Below are 21,714 nucleotides of genomic sequence, written 5' to 3'. Positions count from 1 at the left end.
AGAAAAAAATAATAATTTTTGAAAGCCTCAGTTTCAATTGGTCCCTTTCTGGGTCTCCAAGTTTGAGTGTTATGACAGGGCCATTGATCATGTCATTAACAGGATCTTTCTGACATGAAATACCAGCCTTAAATGTCTGCAGTGAGATCCATTCATATTTACAGCACTGATCCAGCAATTTCTTGACACTCACAGGGTGGTTGACGGCGAGCTCACTATGTTATGAAGCTAAGAGCGCCGCAAATCGTCCCACAATGTGGAGTATTTCTTCCTCAACACAAATGGCTGTATTTTTTTACACACTAATAATTGCGGAAGCCGTGAACTTGCCCTTATTAATCCAGCAATTTCTGGGCCAATATTTTTCTTCCACTGTTTATCTAATTCCCTTGTAAATGTCATCAGTGACATGTCTTCAACTCTTGTGGTAATGCATTCAACAGGGAAAATTTGACAAAACCATGCTCCTAGCATGGAGAGCCCACATTGGCAATTCTGGGACATACTCTCACAACAGCTATCCATGAAAGGAAAACTGTGGGCAGAGTACACTGCCTGAATTTGCGATTTGGACTCCTTTGATAGTATGATTTCATAAGATTATCCTTCATATTCTATAACCCTTTAGATGAAAACATGTCTCCTAACCTCCCCTTTATGTTTCTAGTATTCAGTTTATGCTCTACAATGTGCTATCACTACAGAAACATAGTGGTATTTTTGATAAAATGGGCATTAAAAGCATTGAAAAACTGGTAATCTAGTTTGAATCAGTAGAGTCTGCAGCTATGATAATATGGCTGAATTTCATGTGTTGCCTAATGCTGTACATTTGAACACACTTGACAGGTTTAATATGCTTATGACGCTTTGTTTTCAAAAACAGATCAGCTAAAACTATTTGATCAAACAAGAGAGTATTTGATCACATCTTTAACCAAGGGAGTCTTAGGACTCTTAGAGAGAAGAAAAAAAACAATGGTGGCCTGAGGGAGTGATAATGTCTAGCCAAAGGCGCCTGTTGTAAAACAAATCACTGAGCTGCTAAATCGGTTGTATCAATGCTCTATCAGTGTCTGTGTTCCAAACAAATCAGAAGACAAGAAGGCAAAGATTCGGGTCAATAAGCTTAGGCGATTTACACATACAACTCCTCGAGCAAGGTAGAAACAAAGTCATATCGGCTTTTTTCAGTTTTGTGCACCCAGCTTCTGTCAGTCCGAAGAGAACTCCAAATGTCAATATAATATGCTCTGTAGCTAAGATAATTTAAAGAAGCTCAAATTCATAATCCTCACAAAAAAGGTACCAGTGGCTTTGGAGATTTTGATATTAAACGGCACAAAGGCAGAGTGATCAAGGCACAGGCATTGAGTATTGATGCTTCTAGAGGGATTCGCACATTGGCATGGGATCTATCAGTACAGCTGCTTAAGAAAGACAGAATATTGACTGAAAAGGTTTGAAGGGCAGACAAAACCTGGTGCCTGATTAGAAAATGTATGACATGAGCCATCGAAAGCTATCAGATCAAGCACTTACAGCAAGGAATTAAGGCAAACTGGAAAAGTGTCATGAAGAAAAGCTTCATTACACTAACAAATGTAAAAAAAAAATCCCTTCACTGATATCAAGTGATTTTTATTAGTAATGCCAAGAAAATGAAGAGAGCAAATTAGATTCCAGCAACTATTAAAAGTCACAACCGTTTCAATGTCACTAATGAAGAGAAGTAACTCTTCAGGTACATGAACCCAGGAGTCACTTGTCATATACTTTAATGATTTAGTCAGGAGATCACTAAACATTGTCACAAGTGGGCACTAAGCCCAAAGCGAAGTGAGGAGCCTAAATATGGGCATGCTTGACAATTAGTACATTGGCAATAGATATACCATACATGAGAATTAGTACTTTTTGATCAAGTGTCTGTGCTCCAGCTGTGCCAAATATATACCTCAAACTTTGACCAAACTTTTCCAGAAGTATTTTATTAGAGTTTGTCCTCATCAGTCCTTCTGTGTTATTAACTGCACATTGCACAGTTGTCCAGAAATATTGACCTCGATATTAGCCCCCCCACTACTGGTGATCCCAACCCCCTCCCGATCACCGCCCTCTCTCCCCTCCCTCTCCCCCTCCCAATCACCGCCCTCTCCCACTCCCTATCACTGACCCCTCCCCCTCCCAATCACTGACCCCTCACCCCTCCCAATCACCGACCCCTCCCGCTCCCGATCACTTCCCTCTCCCTCTCCCGATCACCAACTCCTCCCCCTCTCGATCGTGGTCCCCTCCCTCTCCCGTTCACCGGCCCCTCCCCCTCCTGATTTTTCACCCCTCCCCCTCCCGATCACCAGCCACTCCCCTCCTGCCGATCGCAGGCCTCTCACCCCTTCCAATCACAGACCGATCATCCCTCCCGTCGACAGAACTCTCGCCCCTCCCCACTCAATCATGGGCCCCAGTGACCTGCCGACCGCAATCCTCCCCACAGCATTCCTTGTGGGCCAGGAGGAGACTCAACTGTTTCAATGCTCTCTTTGCATGCTTCATAAATTTGAGCTCATCCAAAACTCTGTATCTAAGACGCACCAAGTCCCGTTCACCCATCACTCCTCGGATTGCTGACATACATTGGTTCCCGGTCCACCAATACCTCGATTTTAAAGCTCTCATCCATGCATTCAAATCCCTCCCTATCTCCGTAACTCTCTTCAGCTCTACAATCCTCCAAGAATTCTATGTTCCTCCAACTCTGGTCTCTTGTGCATCGCCCTACCTTTGGCACCGTGCTTTCAGTCGTCAATGCCCTAAACTTTGCAATAACCTCTGCAAACCTCCTCGCTTCTCCACCTCTACAACCTATCTTTTTGTTTGATTTACATTCCTGTGACACACCTTGGGACCAATGTTCCCTGTAAATTGGTTTGCCACCATGCTTCAAAATATCGCACATGGGTGTTTTTTCTCATTGAAAAGCTGGGTGCGTGGGGTCCCTGGTGGACCAGGAACCAATGTATGTAAGCAAGGGGTGATTGGTGAACAGGACTTGGTGCGTCTTAGAATACAGAGTTTTGGAGAGCATTGGAATAGTTGAATTTGGACATAACAAAAGCATGGATGAGGGTTTCAGCAGCAGATGGACTGAGGCAGGGGCAGAGACGGATGAAATTATGGAGGTGAATATAGGTGGTCTTTGTGATTGAGATGATATGGGGTCGGAAGCTCAGTTCAGAGTCAAACAGGATGTCGAGATTCTGACCAGTCTGGTTCAGCCTTAGACCGAGGCCAGGGAGAGGGATGGATTGGCCATTAGAGAATGGAGTTTGTGGCAGGGGGCGAAGGCAATAGCTTCAGGCTTCCCAATACTTAATTGTAGGAAAGTTTGGCTCATCTAGGACTGGATGTCAGACAAGCAGTCAGACAACTCAGATGCAGTGTAGGGGTTGATAGATCTGGCGATGAGACAGCACAGGGTATCGTCAGCAGTACATGTGGAACCTGATGTGTCTTCGGAAGATCTCACCGAGGGGCAACATGGAGATAAGAAATAGGAGGGGGCCAAGAACAGATCCTTGTGGGACTCCAGAGGTAAAGGTGCAAGAGCGGGAAGAGAAGCCATTGCAGGTGATTCTCCGGCTACGACTTGATAGGTACAAGCGGAATCAGGAGAGGGCAGTCCTATCCAACTGGACGACGGAGGAGAGGTGTTGGAGGAGGATGGAGTGGTCAACCATGTCAAAGGCTGCAGACAGGTCAAGAAGGACGAGGAGGGATAGTAAAGTTTAGTCACAGTCAGAGGATGAATTCTGAGTGGAGAGATTCAAACATGGAGTTGTGGGAAAGATTGGCATGGATTTTGGAAGCGACAACACATTAAGGGACTTTGGAGAGGAAAGGGAGGTTGGAGATGTGACGGAAGTACGTGGTGTGAAACTCCCCAACATATTGACCTGCACCATTCCCACCAGGTGGATGGGGGGGAGGGGTTAAATCGACCCTATAGTTTCAGTAATGGTTTCCTTCAGTTCTCTTCTTTTCTAACTTCCCCTTGCAGGCTGTTCACCAAAGTGTATGCTCCCCAGTCAAGAAAATGAGAAGGGGTCATCTATAAAGTATGTTTACGAGTAATGGGCTTGTAAAATGTATAACGGTGTGGGGTGGAGGGGAGGGATAGGATGGCTTTGCCTAAGTATATGTAAGCTATGTAAGTTGGTTTAGGTTGATGTACATAGTTCTGGTATAAGAAACATCCAAAGCTTCCTCCCTCTAAAACATTACATCGATCTTATCTAAGATGTACTGAAATATAACAAAAAGTCAGTCTTTTGACTCTATTATAAATCATACCAATTATAAATTGACAGAATTGATTCAGGCCACAGCAATCTTTTTTCCTGCATAAATAACGTGATGTTTCCAGCTAGTATAAGATGCTTTTTGGAATTCCCTACACTTATATTCCTCAATATACTGTGGAACCCTGTTTTAGGTAACTCTCTTGTTTTGTTTCCCTTACTATACCAGATCTCCCCTGTTTCTAGACAAATCTCCAATAAAGCTTGATTAAGGTAGATCCTCACCTCAAAAATATATTTTGCCAATCACCATGATGTTGTATTAACGAGATTGGTAAGATAATACTGTTTGAAAGGAATATTCAAGGTAAAGGATCATACCGTGGTATCATAACATCGAACAAGAGAGATAATCATAGCTTAACCAAGATCTGTTAATAGGACATACTATAGTCATGGGTCAAAATGAAGGTGCCTAAGATTTTCTCCAATTTAGATTACTTTTACTGAATAGGCTTGTGAGATCTAATGATAGATAATCTAAGCTATAACTGTCCAGCAGGGCTAAATGTCAGTGGATATTGTTGAGAAAAACATAGAAACAGAGAAACATAGAAAATAGGTGCAGGAGTAGGCCATTCGGCCCTTCTAGCCTGCACCGCCATTCAATGAGTTCATGGCTGAACATTCAACTTCAGTACCCCATTCCTGCATTCTCGCCATACCCCTTGATCCCCCTAGTAGTAAGGACCTCATCTAACTCCTTTTTGAATATATTTAGTGAATTGGCCTCAACAACTTTCTGTGCTCGAGAATTCCACAGGTTCACCACTCTCTGGGTGAAGAAGTTCCTCCGCATCTCGGTCCTAAATGGCTTACCCTTTATCCTTAGACTGTGACCTCTGGTTCTGGACTTCCCCAACATTGGGAACATTCTTCCTGCATCTAACCTGTCTAACCCCGTCAGAATTTTAAATGTTTCTATGAGGTCCCCTCTCATTCTTCTGAACTCCAGTGAATACAAGCCCAGTTGATCCAGTCTTTCTTGATAGGTCAGTCCCGCCATCCCGGGAATCAGTCTGGTGAACCTTCGCTGCACTCCCTCAATAGCAAGAATGTCCTTCCTCAGGTTAGGAGACCAAAATTGTACACAATACTCCAGGTGTGGCCTCACCAATGCCTTGTACAACTGCAGCAACACCTCCCTGCCCCTGTACTCAAATCCCCTTGCTATGAAGGCCAACATGCCATTTGCTTTCTTAACCGCCTGCTGCACCTGCATGCCAACCTTCAATGACTGATGTACCATGACACCCAGGTCTCTTTGCACCTCCCCTTTTCCTAATCTGTCACCATTCAGATAATAGTCTGTCTCTCTGTTTTTACCACCAAAGTGGATAACCTCACATTTATCCACATTATACTTCATCTGCCATGCATTTGCCCACTCACCTAACCTATCCAAGTCGCTCTGCAGCCTCACAGCATCCTCCTCGCAGCTCACACTGCCACCCAACTTAGTGTCATCCGCAAATTTGGAGATACTACATTTAATCCCCTCATCTAAATCATTAATGTACAGTGTAAACAGCTGGGGCCCCAGCACAGAACCTTGCGGTACCCCACTAGTCACTGCCTGCCATTCTGAAAAGTACCCATTTACTCCTACTCTTTGCTTCCTGTCTGACAACCAGTTCTCAATCCATGTCAGTACACTACCCCCAATCCCATGTGCTCTAACTTTGCACATCAATCTCTTGTGTGGGACCTTGTCGAACGCCTTCTGAAAGTCCAAATATACCACATCAACTGGTTCTCCCATGTCCACTCTACTGGAAACATCCTCAAAAAATTCCAGAAGATTTGTCAAGCATGATTTCCCTTTCACAAATCCATGCTGACTTGTACTGAACATTTTAATTTCGCTAGCAATCCCAGCACTAGCACACCATTAAAATCTTTCAAACCAGAGTAGTGATTGGCTGCTATAAATAAGAGTACACCAACTATTCATAGTCATGCAATATTACAAAATCTATTGTCCAGAATGGAAAAGCCAGAAACCATTCTCAATAGAGAACACAATGTGAAAACACTGCATTCAGCTTTGTTAAGCCAGGTTTCAGGCAGGATAAAGTGCAGTGGTGCACTTATTTACTCTTCAACTAAAAACAGAACTAGAGTGATTGGCTAGCACTTCCTGGAATATTGAACACAGGAATAGCATTTAATGAAAATATCCTTCCATAATAGAGAATATAGGGACTAGAATAATGCACTAAGTGGACCAGAAGTAAAATCTATATGATGGTAAAATGTGTTAGCGCCACTTACCTTTGCCGCAGTAATATTCTGCTTCTTCACAGCTGAGATGTTCTGAGCCATAGTCTGCTGAGAAGTTTTCCTCCAGTGCGTAGTCTCCTCTGCTGATTGTATCATTTTCTTCAGACAGACATTCTTCCTCATCGTCCTCAACTGTGTCTTCCAGTGGTCCTGTTAGTACAGAATGAGGTTTCTCCATTAAACAGTCTGCACAGGTCACAGCTCCAACTACATTCTTTTTCAATTACTTACGGGGTTCTCAATGAACTCAGCAATACAAGTTCACAATATTCAGCTCATTACGAGACAGACTGGAACACCTTTACAGGCAGAATATGTAAGGCAATCCTGGAGACTATTAATAACTACCCTTAAAGCATGTGTGATTTGTGTCATTATTATACTGGCAACCTTCAGAACTGTACTTTTCCCATCAAGATCTGTAACTTACTCGTTAGGTTGAGGATTGTACCTTGGAATTACTCATTTGTTCAGTTGAATGATCAAGCTACTAACGGGACTACTTTCACAACACAATGTACAAGAGAAGAGGTGCAGCTTATTATTAGAAACATCAAGGTTACATATGATAGTTTGAAAAGGAACAGAGCGTTAGTGCGTTACATTTATTTCATTCCTGAACTTCTCTTTACTATACCCACTTGTCCTATATTTCTGGCTTAGTGTTTCAGATTAACCCTTTCTATTCCACTTAGTATCTAATGCACAGTTATAAGGCTGAATGTTTCTTGATAACACAGATGTTTGACATTAGAGATCACCCTTGTGGTCCTTCTCTGAATAACTTCCACAACTTGGATGATCACTGTGTGCCTCAATGACCAGCTCTCAATGTGGTATTCAAGGTTCTTATCTCCAAATGGTGCTGGTGTAAGTCTTATCACCAAATCACACCTTGGTTTGGCACCCTACTCCTCTGACACCTGCTCTTTCTTTGAGCATTTCACCTTCTTCCACTCATGATCTCATTGAAAGGCAGAACAGGCTGAGGGGCTGAATGGTCTACTCCTGTTCATAAGTTCCCTCTTGCCTCTCTTTAAAATCCTTGTTCTCTACTGCCCATCCAAGTACCATGCCAAATTTCTCACCAAGATATCTGCAGCATTCCTTCCTCAGCCTCTGCACCAAGCAACTTCTCATCTCTGGTGATTTCAACTTCCAACTCAACTCATCATGACCTCTCTCCTCTGAGTTCACTGTCCTCCTATCCTCCCTTAACCTCTCTTACCCCGATTCACAGCTATCCCCGCGACCTTGCCATCTCACATGATTTCTCTATTCCCATTGTGTCAATCACATCTCTGAGCCTGGAGCAGTTGGAGGGAGTTTTAAACACAAATGTCTGCCTGACAACGGAGGCAGGTCAAGTCTGGAGTAGCTGGAGGGAGTTTTAAACATAAGCGTCTCCCTGACAACAGAGGCAGCTCGAGCCTGCAGCAGCTGGAGTGAGTTTTAACCATAAGTGTCTCTCTGACAACGGAGGCAGCTCGAGCCTGGAGCTATTACAGGTCCTGTCAAGGGGACAAAATGAGAAATAAAAAGTAATAAAATTATATCACAAGGATAGAGAACGGTGATTGATTCTTCCATATTAATTGAATCACTGAACAGGGAATGAACGTTAAAGAAAGCTAATAACTGCTTTAATTTGCTTCAATTGCTGATTTTCTCATTTTAACCTAATTTATAATGATGGTATATATTATTTAATTTTGTTTATTTATAATTAATCTTTATTATACTGATTTTAATATTGTATACTCATTATATTATTTACAATGTAATTTGAAGTTATTTTTTTTTAGTTTTTTTCGCCTGTCTATCTGCGTGCGCATTTTGGCTGCCACTTCAGACCCGAGCCTTTTACGTCTTTTTTACAATTCCTTCTCCCACTATTTCCCTTTCCCTCAATGGTCAATATCTAACATGTTGTAAAATTGTTGTGAAGCGCCTTGGGACATTTTTCTATATTAAAGGTGTTATATAAATAAAAGTTATTATTATCACTTCCTTGTATAGCTCTCCACTCACATCCCCCTTTTCCCTCCCAATCCTACTTCCTTTTGTGTCCAACACAGGAAAAAACTCTTGCCCAAGTCACTTACAACAGTCCCTTCAACTTCTCAACTGTCTAGTCTCTGGCCCTCAATTTACCATCACATTTCTGCAGCTACTAATCTGCTCAATCATACTCACCTCCACCTTTGATGCCTTTATTCCATTAAAACACTACTCTCTCTAACCCAGGTCATTCCCCCGGTCATCATCATAGGCAGTCCCTCGGAATCGAGGAAGACTTGCTTCCGCTCTTAAAATGAGTTTTTAGGTGGCTGAACAGTCCAATACGAGAGCCACAGCCCCTGACACAGGTGGGACAGATAGTTGTTGAGGGAAGGGGTGGGTGGGACTGGTTTGCCGCATGCTCTTTCTGCTGCCTGCGCTTGATTTCTGCATGCTCTCGCCGACGAGACCTCCCGGATGCCCTCCCGGATGCACTTCCTCCACTTAGGGCGATCTTTGGCCAGGGACTCCCAGGTTTCAGTGGGAATGTTGCACTTTATCAGGAAGACTTTGAGAGTGTCCTTGTAACGTTTCCTCTGCCCACCTTTGGCTCGTTTGCCATGAAGGAGTTCCGAGTAGAGCGCTTGCTTTGGGAGTCTCGTGTCTGGCATGCGAACTATGTGGCCTGCCCAGCGGAGCTGATCAAGTCTGGTCAGTGCTTCGATGCTGGGGATATTGGCCTGGTCAAGAACGCTAATGTTGGTGCATCTGTCCTCCCAGGGGATTTGTAGAATCTTGTGGGGACATCGTTGGTGGTATTTCCCCAGCGACTTGAAGTGTCTACTGTACATGGTCCATGTCTCTGAGCCATTCAGGCAGGCAGGTATTACTACAGCCCTGTAGACCATGAGCTTGGTGGCAGTTTTGAGGGCCTGGTCTTCAAACACTCTCTTCATCAGGCGGCCGACGGCTGCACTGGTGCACTGGAGGCGGTGTTGAATCTCATAGTCAATGTCTGCTCTTGTTGAGAAGAGGCTCCCAAGGTATGGGAAATGGTATGGACCCCTTCTCTGCTTTGTTCAGTCCAAGGGGCACAGGCTTGAATGTTTATGGCGGACAACTGGTTTAGCCATTTGTTGCCAGATCTGGCTTGATGACATAAAGCACTATCGTGTCCTGCTCTCCTTTGCCAAAACTGCTCATTATTCCAGGATCATCCTGGAATGCAAAGATAACCCCCCAGCTTCTCTTCTCCTCTACAAACCATCTTTTTAAACCTCACTCCCCTGCCCCCTCCATCAACAAGTGTGAAGAGCTACTGGACCTCTTTAACACTAAGATTGAGACCATCCGTTCAGCTGTCTCTGCCACTTCTTTCCCTTCTATCCCACCAAGCCAAACCTCCACTAAGGTTTCACCCTGCTCTAGCCCTGAACTCGCATCTTATTCTATTTTCTCTTCTATCCACTCTTACGCCCTATCTGAGCTGATCTTGTTCATGAGACCCACCTCCTGCTCCCTCGACCCAATTCCCACCAAATTACTGATCACCCAACTTCCGTCCCTGGCCTCCATGTTAACTGATATTGATAGTGGTTTCCTCTCCTCAGGTACCAACCCCCTCCCTTTCAAATCTGCCATCATCACCCCAATTTTATTTATCATTTACATGCTGTACCTATGTGATATCATCGGAAAACACCTAGGTATACTGACGACACCCAACTCTACCTCACCAGCACCTCTCTCGATCCCTCCACTGCCTCTGATTTGTCACGTTGCTTGTCTGAAATCTAGTATTGGATGAGCAGAAATTTCCTCCAATTAAATATTGGGAAGACCAAAGACATTGTCTTCGATCTGTCACAAACACCGTTCCCTAGCCACCGACTCTGTCACGTCCCTGGCCATTGTCTGAGGCTGAACAAGATCGTTCACCACCTTGTCGTCCTATTTGTTGAGCTGAGCTTCTGATCCCATATCCTCTCCATTACCAAGACCAACTACTTCCACCTCTGTATCATCACCCATTCAGCCCCTGTCTCAGCTCAACTGTTCCTGAAACACTCATTCACGCCTTTGTTACCTCTAGGCTTAACTATTTCAATGCTCTCCTGGTTGGCCTCCCACCTTGCACCCTCCGTAAATTGAGCTCTGCTGCCCATATCCTAATGCGCACCAAGTCCCGTTTACCCATCACCCCTGTGCTCACTGACCTGCATTGACTCCCGGTCCAGCAACACCTTGATTTTTAAATTCTCATCCTTGTTTACAATACCCTCCATGGCCTCCCCTCTCCCTAGCTCTGTAACCTCCTCTAGCCCTACAATCTTATGAGATCTCGGCACTCCTCCAATTAAGGCCTCTTGTACATCCCCAATTTTCATCACTCCACCATTGGTGCCTATAGCTTCAGCTGCCTGGGCCCCAAGCTCTGGAATTCCCTCCCGAATTCTCTCTGCCTTTCCACCTCACTTTGTGCCTTTAAACCTGCTTCTATTCTAATATCGCCTTATGTGGCTTGGTGTCAAATTTGATAATGCTTCTGTGAAGCACCTTAGGATATTTTACGGAGTTATTGGCGATATATAAATGCAAGTTTTGTTGTTGTTATTGTCATGTCTGACCAGAGCACTATCAAAATTGATTTTTATTCGGAATGTTCCAAAGCGCACCAATAAATGTTTCTGATGTCTAAAAAACAATCCACAATGCTTAGGATATGACAGTGAAGCTATTCAAAACAGTCACAAGGGAGAAGCGTTGGGTCAGAATCCTAGTAGCATGGCAAAAAAAAACCAACAATCTCCCAGTATAGTAAAAGTCATTGGAAAGCAATGTGAATAATGCCAACCTTAATCAGCTTGCTGACATGTTTTTGTGAAATCACTAATACACACAACGGGCCTGAAATTCATTACCACTGGAAGCTGGTGCACCCCCCGCCACCACCTTTTTGGGGCCATTAGCGCCAAAATTTTTTGTGGCTGGGCCACCCCACATTCAGCTCCAAAAGTGGAAAATTGGGTTCCAGCACTAATGAACCCTTCCAAAGTGAATTTTTAAGCCGTGTGGCTGTCATGATTTGAGAGTTATCATCACTGAGAAATTCAGCATGCAAGTTAGGGTTTCTAACGAGCCAGCTACTCCCTGGCCTTTTTAAAAGCCTGGGTTTGCAGCAAGGTCTTGAGTGGGGAAGGAGCTTGGAAGAAAGGCTGGTGTAAAAGGTGCTAGAAGAGCCAACAGCGTCACTGTTATTGAGCTGGAGACACTGATGGACGGTGTGGAGGACAGAAGAAGAATACTGTTTCCTGACGTGGGGAGACGTGGCAGACCGCCAGTACATAATGCATGGAGGGAGATTGCAGGGGAAGTGTCATGTGAGGACGCACCCTCCCAGGGGGCTGCTGGCCAGTCTGCACTCGGCCCTTCCAGGGTGGCGATGGGTTAACGCCTCCGAGCTCTGGGGCAACAGGAATCCTCCTCCACCTCCTGCGCCTCCTCCTCCTCAGGTGGTACTACTGGTTCGACCACCAGCAGCTGACCCCTCATGATGGCCAGGTTGTGCAGCATGCAGCAAACCACGACGATTATGGAGACCCATTGACGAGAGTACTGCAAGGTGCCACCAGAATGGTCCAGGCACCAGAAACTCTGCTTTAGGATGCCTATGCACTGCTCGATGATGCACCTGGTGGCACAATGAGCTTCATTGTATGAATGCTCTCGTGCTGTCCTGGGGTTCTACAGTGGAGTGAGCAGCCAAGTGGACAGGGCAATCCTGATTCGGGCCGGTGAAGACAACGGGCACACTGGTCTTGTGGAGAATGAACGAATCATAGCTGCTGCCTCCCTTGCTCGTTGCCTCTCTGCACGGTGCTGATGGTGACACCTTCTCCTGCGTGCCGCCCTGCTTCTGACCAGGTGTACCAGGTGTCCCTACACTCCTCCCATCCTCAGGGTGAACCCTGCCAAGCAGGTCTCTGCAGCCCACAGGCCTCCACTAAAGAGTCAGACCTGAAAGTTGTACAAAAGTCTGTGAAAACCTCTGAGCAGCACTCAGCAGGTTTAATGGAGCCAAAACTATTTCAAAAGCTAAATACTGCAGATGATGGAATCTGAAATAAAAATACTAATAATTAATAAAAGATATATGAAAAGCTAAATACTGTGGATGATGGAATCTGAAATAAAAACACTAAAATTAATAAAATGATTTCCCTACCAAACGGACACAATGACGGCAAACCTCCAGCGGTGTCGCGTTCCTGCACCGACTGGAAAACCTTGCGTGGGCACTGCCGGGAAAAATCCTATCTTTGCATTGCGGAATTTCCCTGTCCTGGCGGCCTGCATGCTCCTGAGTTGACCACTGAAAATCTTCATTTACAGTGGCTTCACCCCGATGTTTCCGGCAGAAGTGCACACCGCTCAATTCTCCCCCCGCCCACCACCCCCCCAACGCCCCGAGCTGAATCTGATAGCGGTGCGGTAAATTTCGGCCCCAAAGACTCTTGTAAATATTCCATAGCACTTCTTGGCCTGCATTTATTATTCTACATCTGTTTAGTGTCTACAACAGTCTCTCTCTAATTTCAGTGCATGTATTTCATAATTATTTAATGTTCTTCTTGTCTCCACAGATGAGTTATCTTCATCCAGCTTCATTGCAATCATTCCCAAGGCCATAACCACCTCAAAGGGCAGAGATAATGTATAGGCTGCTAAAGAATTCTCTGACAAAGATGAATCCTCAAAAGCCACCGAACAGCTGCCACCAAAGGAGGGGAGTCCACAGTATGCTGTCAAAGACCAGGAAAACCATTCACAGGATCCTTTATAGAACATTCTCTGGATATCTCAAACATGCACCAGTGGAGGAAGGGATAAATCACTCGTGAGGCAAGTGCTCTCCCTACCATATCACCATTTGCACCAGAGTATAATCATCTATTGAAGAAGACCACTAATAATGTGGACATCCAAGTGCACAGTGACATAGTGAGACTATGCAATATCATACAAGCTGAGCTAGGCTCAGTTGGTGGAGCAGATTGGCCCTCTGCTCTATAGATGCCTCCAACAAGTACAGGACCATCAACTTTCTTCCACATTGCTCTGGAATCTAGCATTTTCACTGGGGTTCTGGGTCATCATACAGTTCTCCTATAACTGAGGTGACCCTGATCTGGAATAGCATCTATGGACCATTCCTCAAGAGACGTAGCTCTCCCCAATTTCACCAGCCAGCTTGAAATATCTGCAAATAGAAGTGAGTAAGAACATTTTAGTGGAGGTTATATTTTATCGGAGATATTGATAAGGTAATATTGTTGTTTCTCATCACTATCATTATCAAATGTTTTTGCAGTATTGCATAGAATAATAGTTGCATCGTGGATATTGTACGTAGATTTTCTTTTACATTTATTTGCACTTATTATTGAATCCATGTCCAGTTACTACATCAGAGTATGGTAGAGATAATTACAACTATTCATATATAGCTTTAAATTTCAAGTTAAAATTTAATTTACCTGTCATTTTTTTAAGTTGTCTAAGTAAAGCATATTATTTTTCTCACTCAGGTCTTTTTTGCCCTTCGGTGCCACCCTTTCAATCCCATTTCTTATGTAGGATGGATTCTGTGTCTGGAATGTCCAGTCATAGATGGTATCCTATGGGTCCTGATGACATTAATATGTACTTGTTGGAGCATTCTATAGACTTCCAGTTCCAACAGAATTCTTGTGTCCTCATATTTATGTTGTTCAGAATAAAGGTGCAGACGAGGTAAAGATTGCTCCAAGTGGTCTGTGGTGGCAGGAGCTACCTCTGAACTCCAAATCCTACTGTTTAATCAAGGCTGTCACCACTGCAATCTTCAGATAATGTAAGAAATGAATACATTTCAAACATAGCATAGTGGTATGTCATACCATAATATTTATAGATCGCCTTCAACAGCTACATTGTAGCTATGCATTGCATGAAACAATTATAGTTTTAAAATTATTAATCTAATATTTGAAATGAAAGAAATTAAATAACAGTAAAACTCTAATTTTGTTCTGTACATGAGATTTCAAATCTCAAAGTAGGGATTTTAATGTTTGTATTTCTCTCAATCTAAGGAGGGGATTTTCAACTGCTGGCTGCCAGTTCCTCACCTGCAAAACAGGTATCTGACAGAGAAAAATTCAGTGCGGCTCTTGTGCATCCATTTGCCCAACTTATGTAACATGACAGAAGTAAAGAAGATGCTAAAATGTAAACAAACATGCCTCATTTTTGTCACATTATAACTACAAAAGATGCAAGCAGGGCTGAAACAGATGTACAAGATAGTTAATAGTGAGTGAGGTTGGAAGGCAGAGGCAACAAAGGCAAGAAAATAGACAACAAAGGGGTTTGGCAGTGCTTAATGGTATCAACATCAATGCAAGGAGTCCAGTGAATAAGGCAGATGAGCAGATAGACATATGGAAGTATGATATCATAGCAGTCACGGAAACATGGCTGAAGGAAGGGCAGGAATGGCAGCTCAACATTCCTGGGTACAGGGTTTTCAGACGAGATAGAGAGAGGGATAAAAAGGAGGGGGATAAAAAGGAGGGGGGTCACAATATTGGTTAAAGAAATAATTACAGTTGTGAGGAGGGATGATAAAAGGATCAAATGAGGCCGTATGAGTTGAAATGATCAAAAAAGGGCAATTACACTGATGGGAGTGTACTAGAGACTACCAAATAGTCAGAGGGAGATAGAAGAGCAAATATGTAGGTAAAAGTGCAAAAATAATAGGGCAGTAATAGTAGGGGTTTTCAGCTACTCTAATATTAACTGGGAGACAATCAGTGTAAAAGGTATAGAAGTGCAGAATTCTTAAAATGCTTTCAGAAGAACTTTTTTAGCCCGTATGTAGCTAGCCCAAGAGACGGGGGGGGGGGGGGGGGGGGCGGTTCTGGACTTAGTTTTAGGGAATGAAGCTGGGCACTGGAAGGGGTATCAGTGGGAGATAATTTTGGTGGTCATGATCATAATTCAGTTAGCGTAATTATGGAAAAGGACAAAGACAAGTCAGAAGTATAAGTTCTTGATTGGGGAAAGACCAATTTTGCCAAGCTGAGATGTGATTCAGCAAATGTGGACTGGAAAGAGCTACCTAGTCAGGAAATTGTGTTCGGGAAATTGATGGGATTGGAGGCCGATAAATCCCCAGGGCCTGATAGTCTGCATCCCAGAGTACTTAAGGAAGTGGTCCTAGAAATAGTAGATGTATTGGTGGTCATTTTCCAACATTCTATCGACTCGGGATCAGTTCTTATGGATTGGAGAGTAGCTAATGTAACACCACTTTTTAAAAAAGGAGGGAGAGAGAAAACAGGGAATTATAGACCGGTTAGCCTGACATCGGTAGTGGGGAAAATACTGGAATCAATTATTAAAGATGTAATAGCAGCGCATTTGGAAAGCAGTGACAGGATTGGTCCAAGTCAGCATAGATTTATGAAAGGGAAATCAGGCTTGACAAATCTTTTAGAATTTTTTGAGGATGTAACTCATACAGTGGACAAGGGAGAACCAGTGGATGTGGTGTATTTGGACATTGAAAAGGCTTTTGACAAGAGATTAGTGTGTAAAATTAAAGCACATGGTATTGGGGGTAATGTACTGACGTGGATAAAGAACTGGTTGGTAGCAAAGAGTAGGAATAAACGAGTCCTTTTCAGAATGGCAGGAAGTGACTAGTGGGGTACCGCAAGGTTCAGTGCTGGGACCCAAGCTATTTACAATATACATTAATGATTTAGACAAAGGAATTGAATGTAATATCTTCAAGTTTTCAGATGACACTAAGCTGTGAGACATTGTGAGCTGTGAGAAGGATGCTAAGAGGCTGCAGGGTGACTTGGACAGGTTAGGTGAGTAGGCAAATGCATGGCAGATGCAGTATAATGTAGATAAATGTGAGATTATCCACTTTGGTGGCAAAAACAGGAAGGCAGAATATTATCTGAATGGTGACAGTTTAGGAAAAGGGGAGATGCAACGAGACCTGGGTGTCATAGTACATCAGTCATTGAAAGTTGGCATGCAGGTGCAGCAGGCGGTGAAGAAGGCCTTCATAGCAAGAGAATTTGAGCATAGGAGCAGGGAGTTCTCACTGCAGTTGTAAAGGCCCTTAGTGAGGCCACACCTTGAATATTGTGTACAGTTTTGGTCTCCTAATCTGAGGAAGGACATTTTTGCGATTGAGGGAGTGCAGCCAAGGTTCACCAGACTGATTCCCGGGATGACAGGACCGACATATGAAGAAAGACTGGATCGACTCGGCTTATATTCACTGGAATTTAGAAGAATGAGAGGGGATCTCAGAGAAACATATAACATTCTGACGGGATTGGACAGGTTAGATGCAGGAAGAATGTTCCCGATGTTGGGGAAGTCCAGAACCAGGGGTCACAGTCTAAGGATAAAGGGATCGAGATGAGGAGAAACTTCTTTACTCAAAGAATTGTGAACCTGTGGAATTCTCTACCGCAGAAAATTGTTGAGGCCAGTTTGTTAGATATATTCAAAAGGGAGTTAGATGTGGCCCTTACGGCTAAAGTGATCAAGGGGTATGGAGAGAAAGCAGGAATGGGGTACTGAAGTTGCATGATCAGCCATAATAATATTGAATGGTGGTGCAGGCTCAAAGGGCCGAATGGCCTACTCCTGCACCTATTTTCTATGTTTCTATGTTTTTGTGGTGTAAATTCGAAGAAATTCAATGTATATACATATCTTACCATTTCAATTATACATGGTAATCGAATACTTTCACACTATCTCACAATAGGCTCTGTAAGTACCTCCAGCTATTCCGAATGTTGTCTTCAATATTCATATTTAAGAAAAATTAAAGTAAGATAGATAAAAAATAATGGGGGGAGGGGGTGGAAGATGATGGTCTTAACTATTTATTTTTGGCATTTTTGAATTACAGAAATTGTTGCTGTTTTTAGCATTTATCTCCACCAATTTCCTCGCAAAGGTATTGACTCGCACTGGGATACGGCTGCACTGTGTCAGCCATTTCCAGTACCTCACTTAAGTACTATTTTTCACGGGTCAACCTAGATGGGAGGGAAGCAGATTTTTTTCTTTTGCACTTGGACGTAAATAATTGTTTGGGCAGATTACAGAGAGAAAACTAGGACAGGGAGGATCAGCGCCTGTATCAGAGACTGCCAACTTTCAATCTATTTAAATGAAGAGATGGAAAATCAGCAAGGCTCCGTTATGGATGTGCAATCCTCTCCCTCTGATTTTCCCCTATGCATTCCACCCAGTGGAATATTAATGTGAGAGTCGTACACATGATGGTTTCAGGCAGTCCCAGTCTGTTTCCCGTTCCCAATGGATACACATCCATGGCACACTGCTGCTCTTAGATTCACTGCAAAGAAAATAAAGATGAAACAGATGGGTCTTGTGGAGTTTGTCATGAATGTTAATGACACAGGCGAAAACAGTTATAGTTATAGAGATTACAAGCAGGGCAGTACCTTGGAATCTAAAATTGCAAGTACATTTATTTAATTAAACATTACCACACAGCACTTAACTTTAATATGTTCATATAAATGTCCTTTACTATTATTTAATGCCTGAACTTCTTTTCTGTAATTGATGCTGTTGATGAGCCTCTCAACTCCTCAGGCCCTCATTCTACTGGTCTCCAGTTTATAATTTAATCTAGAATTCATTCCATTGACTTGTATTGCAACAAGAATGCGATCACAGTAGGTGGCAAAGTGAAGCTCCAGCATGTTGTGCTATGGAGTGTTATATCACAGGTTCACTCCAGTAATTCCCCACACAGTGACTCTACTGTGGGGAGGTGACACATGGAGGTGAGGAGTGAACCAGCGGGGCAGCCTCCTGGAAGCTGCTTATGAAGATGGAACAGCTTTGACAAAGGCTTGGTTATTTGCTCTCCACAGATGGTTTAAGATATGGAGGGACAAAGAGAGAAAAGAATAAAAATCAGCATAACGCCAAAAACAAATCATATGATGTGTCTACTAGAATCAAACAATTGATTATTGCAAAGAATGACATTTGAAATTCCATGCCCCTTGATGTATATATTTAAAGAATAGCAAACAAACTCAATGATATACCTAGACAAGGTAGAGTGGTCCCCATGTGCCTTTTCCCAGACACAATCCTTCCATTTACCATTGTACTGCCAGCATCCCCATCATGCGACGGGAGCTCCTAACCAGACCCTGGATCACTGCCCTCAGAGGAAATTTGCAGGCAGCCTACAAGATATCCACGCTGTTACACCAGAAGCATTGGCCTGGATATCCAACTTGGATATTGACATTTGATTTGCTTTGCTACTAGAAAGAAGAAGACTGCCTGATCTTGAAGAGTGCTACACCACTATACCAGAATATAAAGCTCGCCCAAAAAACTAATTGCATCAGTATATACTTCTCTGTAAATGATGTGTCAGCAAAAGTTTGCAATTGCAACAATATGGAATTGTTAAAAAATATATTTTAAAAAAGGTAAATTATCAGAAAACATGATTCTTTGGATAATTTAAGGTAACATTCGCATAGAAATTTTGTGCGATTGTTACAATTTGGGTTTCCTTCAATATTTTTAACCTACATACACAGTAGAAAGGCTGTTTCACTCAGCAGACTGAATCTCCAATTAATCAAAACCTATATCCTTATGAATGTCGTGAATGGAATAGCATATCAAAAGCTTAACAATTACCCTTTAATTATGGTAAAATGCACCACCGATAATGTGGGATGCCTGCCACACTCTCCTGTCTACTGCAAAAGGTGATAAACACCATACTGCAAGATACATGCAGGATAAAACACACATTCAGTTACAAGTATATGGTAATTACACAGAATACAAGACGCTGATGGTTTAACAACTAAGAAAACAATAGAGTCTGTCCATGAGGAATTTAAATAACTTCTGATAATCTGGTGGTAAAGGGATAGTCCTTTTGACCCAGTAGCCACCCACTGGTTTGATGTGGTGGCTCAAAGACTGAGGGAACAGTGGACTGGCACCGCCAAGGTACGCCAACTGTACATTCAGTAATTGGAAACCTTTGTGGTTGCGGTCCATCTCTGCATTTAGTCACGGTGCCCGTAAAGCCACGTCTGTGCAGTCTATAGTGCCTTCACCATGGGGAAGTCCATTATCCTGGCAAAGCCACGTATATTATCCACCTGTTGCCCTCTGATCAGAGATAAGACAATGAAGTCCCCTCTCCTGGTATAAAGAGCAAACTGGAAGATATTTCAGATGTTTCCTGCTCCAACCTGCAAGGATCCCGACGCAAAGAAATTCAGCGTCACGGTCACCTTCACAGCCACTGGCAGCGCTGTCCTTACCCTGGTGTAAGGTTGCAGGTCTGGTTGCAAGAGGTGTCAGAGTTCTGTGAGCACCTCCTTTGTAAAGCACAGACACCTCACACACTGCTGCTGTCTCAGGCTGAGGTAAAAGAATTGGTCTCGGAAGATCCAAGGTGGTTAAGACCTCCCTGCTGAGAGCTCTCCTCCCCCTCCTCCTCCTCCCTCTTCTTCGCTGCCTCTGATCCAACTCCCTGCCATGTTGCAGGCCAAGGGGGATGAGAACTAGAGCAGCCATAACCAATGGTCCCTTTAAGCTACGTGGCCACCTCACCAGCTCTGGGTCTCCTGCGCAGCCACCTCACTAGCCTTTCACTGGGACAAACTGTGCATGCGTGGTATTTTGAATGCGTCATGCAGCCCCTTAAAGGGATCTCACACCCAAACACAAATGTACGGGAAAATTGCCCATGACTGGGAGCGAATGGTCTGACCAAAACCCTTGAAGTCAGAAGAAAGGCCTTCTCCACTTACAGCAGCACTCCCTGTCACCAGGCCAACTTTAAACTCTAGAAAGCTGTAAACACTTCCACAAACTTCCACAAAGACAGCAGATTAAAAAAAAAATTACATGAAAGTTATCCCTTTAAATAGTGCTGTTTGGGGCGGGGGGGGGGGGTCCTTCCTTCTGCTGAATGCATGTGCAAGGTTAACACAGAGCATTAGTTGCAGCAATGATGACGAAAATGGCAGCGCTGGCGTCAAATCAGCATTGCACGATCTGCCTATTTACCATTTTTCCAGCGCACGGCCCTAACAGCTGCCCTACCATCCTCACCAAGATGGCATCCGACGTGGCCCACACCAGAAGTGTGCACACGCAGCTCAGACACCATCTTGGGCCTTATTTGGCACCCATTGCGCACAAACAAGCGGCGCTACGCAACCCAATTTCTAGCCCTTGGTGCTTATAATACTGTTGGCAATTACAGCATAACAACAACAACTTACATTTATATTGAGCCTTTAACATAGTAAACGTCCCAAACAATGTTCCCTTAATTTTGTTTGGGTGCGCGACCCTTTAAGGGGCACCACGGACCATTGAAAATACCACATATGTGGTTTTTCCCATTTAAAAGCTGGTGAGCCAGCTGCATGGGAGCTCCAGAACGCTAGGGAACATTGGTCCCAGGGCGCTTCACAGGAGCGTTATCAAACAAAATTTGACATTAAGCCACATAAGGAGGTATTAGGACAGGTGACCAAAAGCTTGGCCAAAGAGGTAGGTTTTAAGGAGCATCTCACTAAAGTGTTAATAATTATTAACAATTGGACGATTGGAAAAGAGCACGAGGCTAAATGCGAGTTTACGGTGACCATTTCATATACCAAGGGGGTTCCATTGTTACATCTCTGGGTCATGCTGTTGTATAACTCGAAATTGAGTAGTGCAGATAATCTCCTGATCATTCAAAAAGATGGGCCTGAAATTCCACTAGAGGTCTTCCTGTGGGCAAGAAAAAAGGTAAAAAACTGCGCACTTACCTGTTGCTGCTGCGCCCGCTCGAACTTCTGAGCCTGAGGCCTTCACTCCTACGGATTGGAGCGTGTGCACGTTGGGACGTGCGCAGGGCTGGAGCTGTAGTCACATGGCACTGGGCAGCCAATCAAGGTACAGTATT

At 43.7% G+C, this 21,714-nt stretch overlaps 1 protein-coding gene across 3 annotated transcripts in view; it reads right to left on the bottom strand.

Annotated features, from left to right (window-relative positions):
- zfpm2a (zinc finger protein, FOG family member 2a) overlaps positions 1-21,714 on the bottom strand; it is a 1,363,132-nt gene that overhangs the window by 985,113 nt on the left and 356,305 nt on the right. For all 3 annotated transcript variants that reach the window (XM_070888458.1, XM_070888457.1, XM_070888459.1), the window contains exon 2: positions 6,636-6,794. In XM_070888458.1, coding sequence (XP_070744559.1) covers positions 6,636-6,794 — 159 coding nt within the window. The remainder of the gene's footprint in view (positions 1-6,635; positions 6,795-21,714) is intronic.

The sequence above is a fragment of the Pristiophorus japonicus genome, chromosome 1 (assembly GCF_044704955.1).
Source record: "Pristiophorus japonicus isolate sPriJap1 chromosome 1, sPriJap1.hap1, whole genome shotgun sequence".
In the NCBI taxonomy this organism is placed as follows: domain Eukaryota; kingdom Metazoa; phylum Chordata; class Chondrichthyes; family Pristiophoridae; genus Pristiophorus; species Pristiophorus japonicus.
Note: the sequence above shows the minus strand (reverse complement) of the source record. Positions and strands in the feature narration are given on the sequence as shown.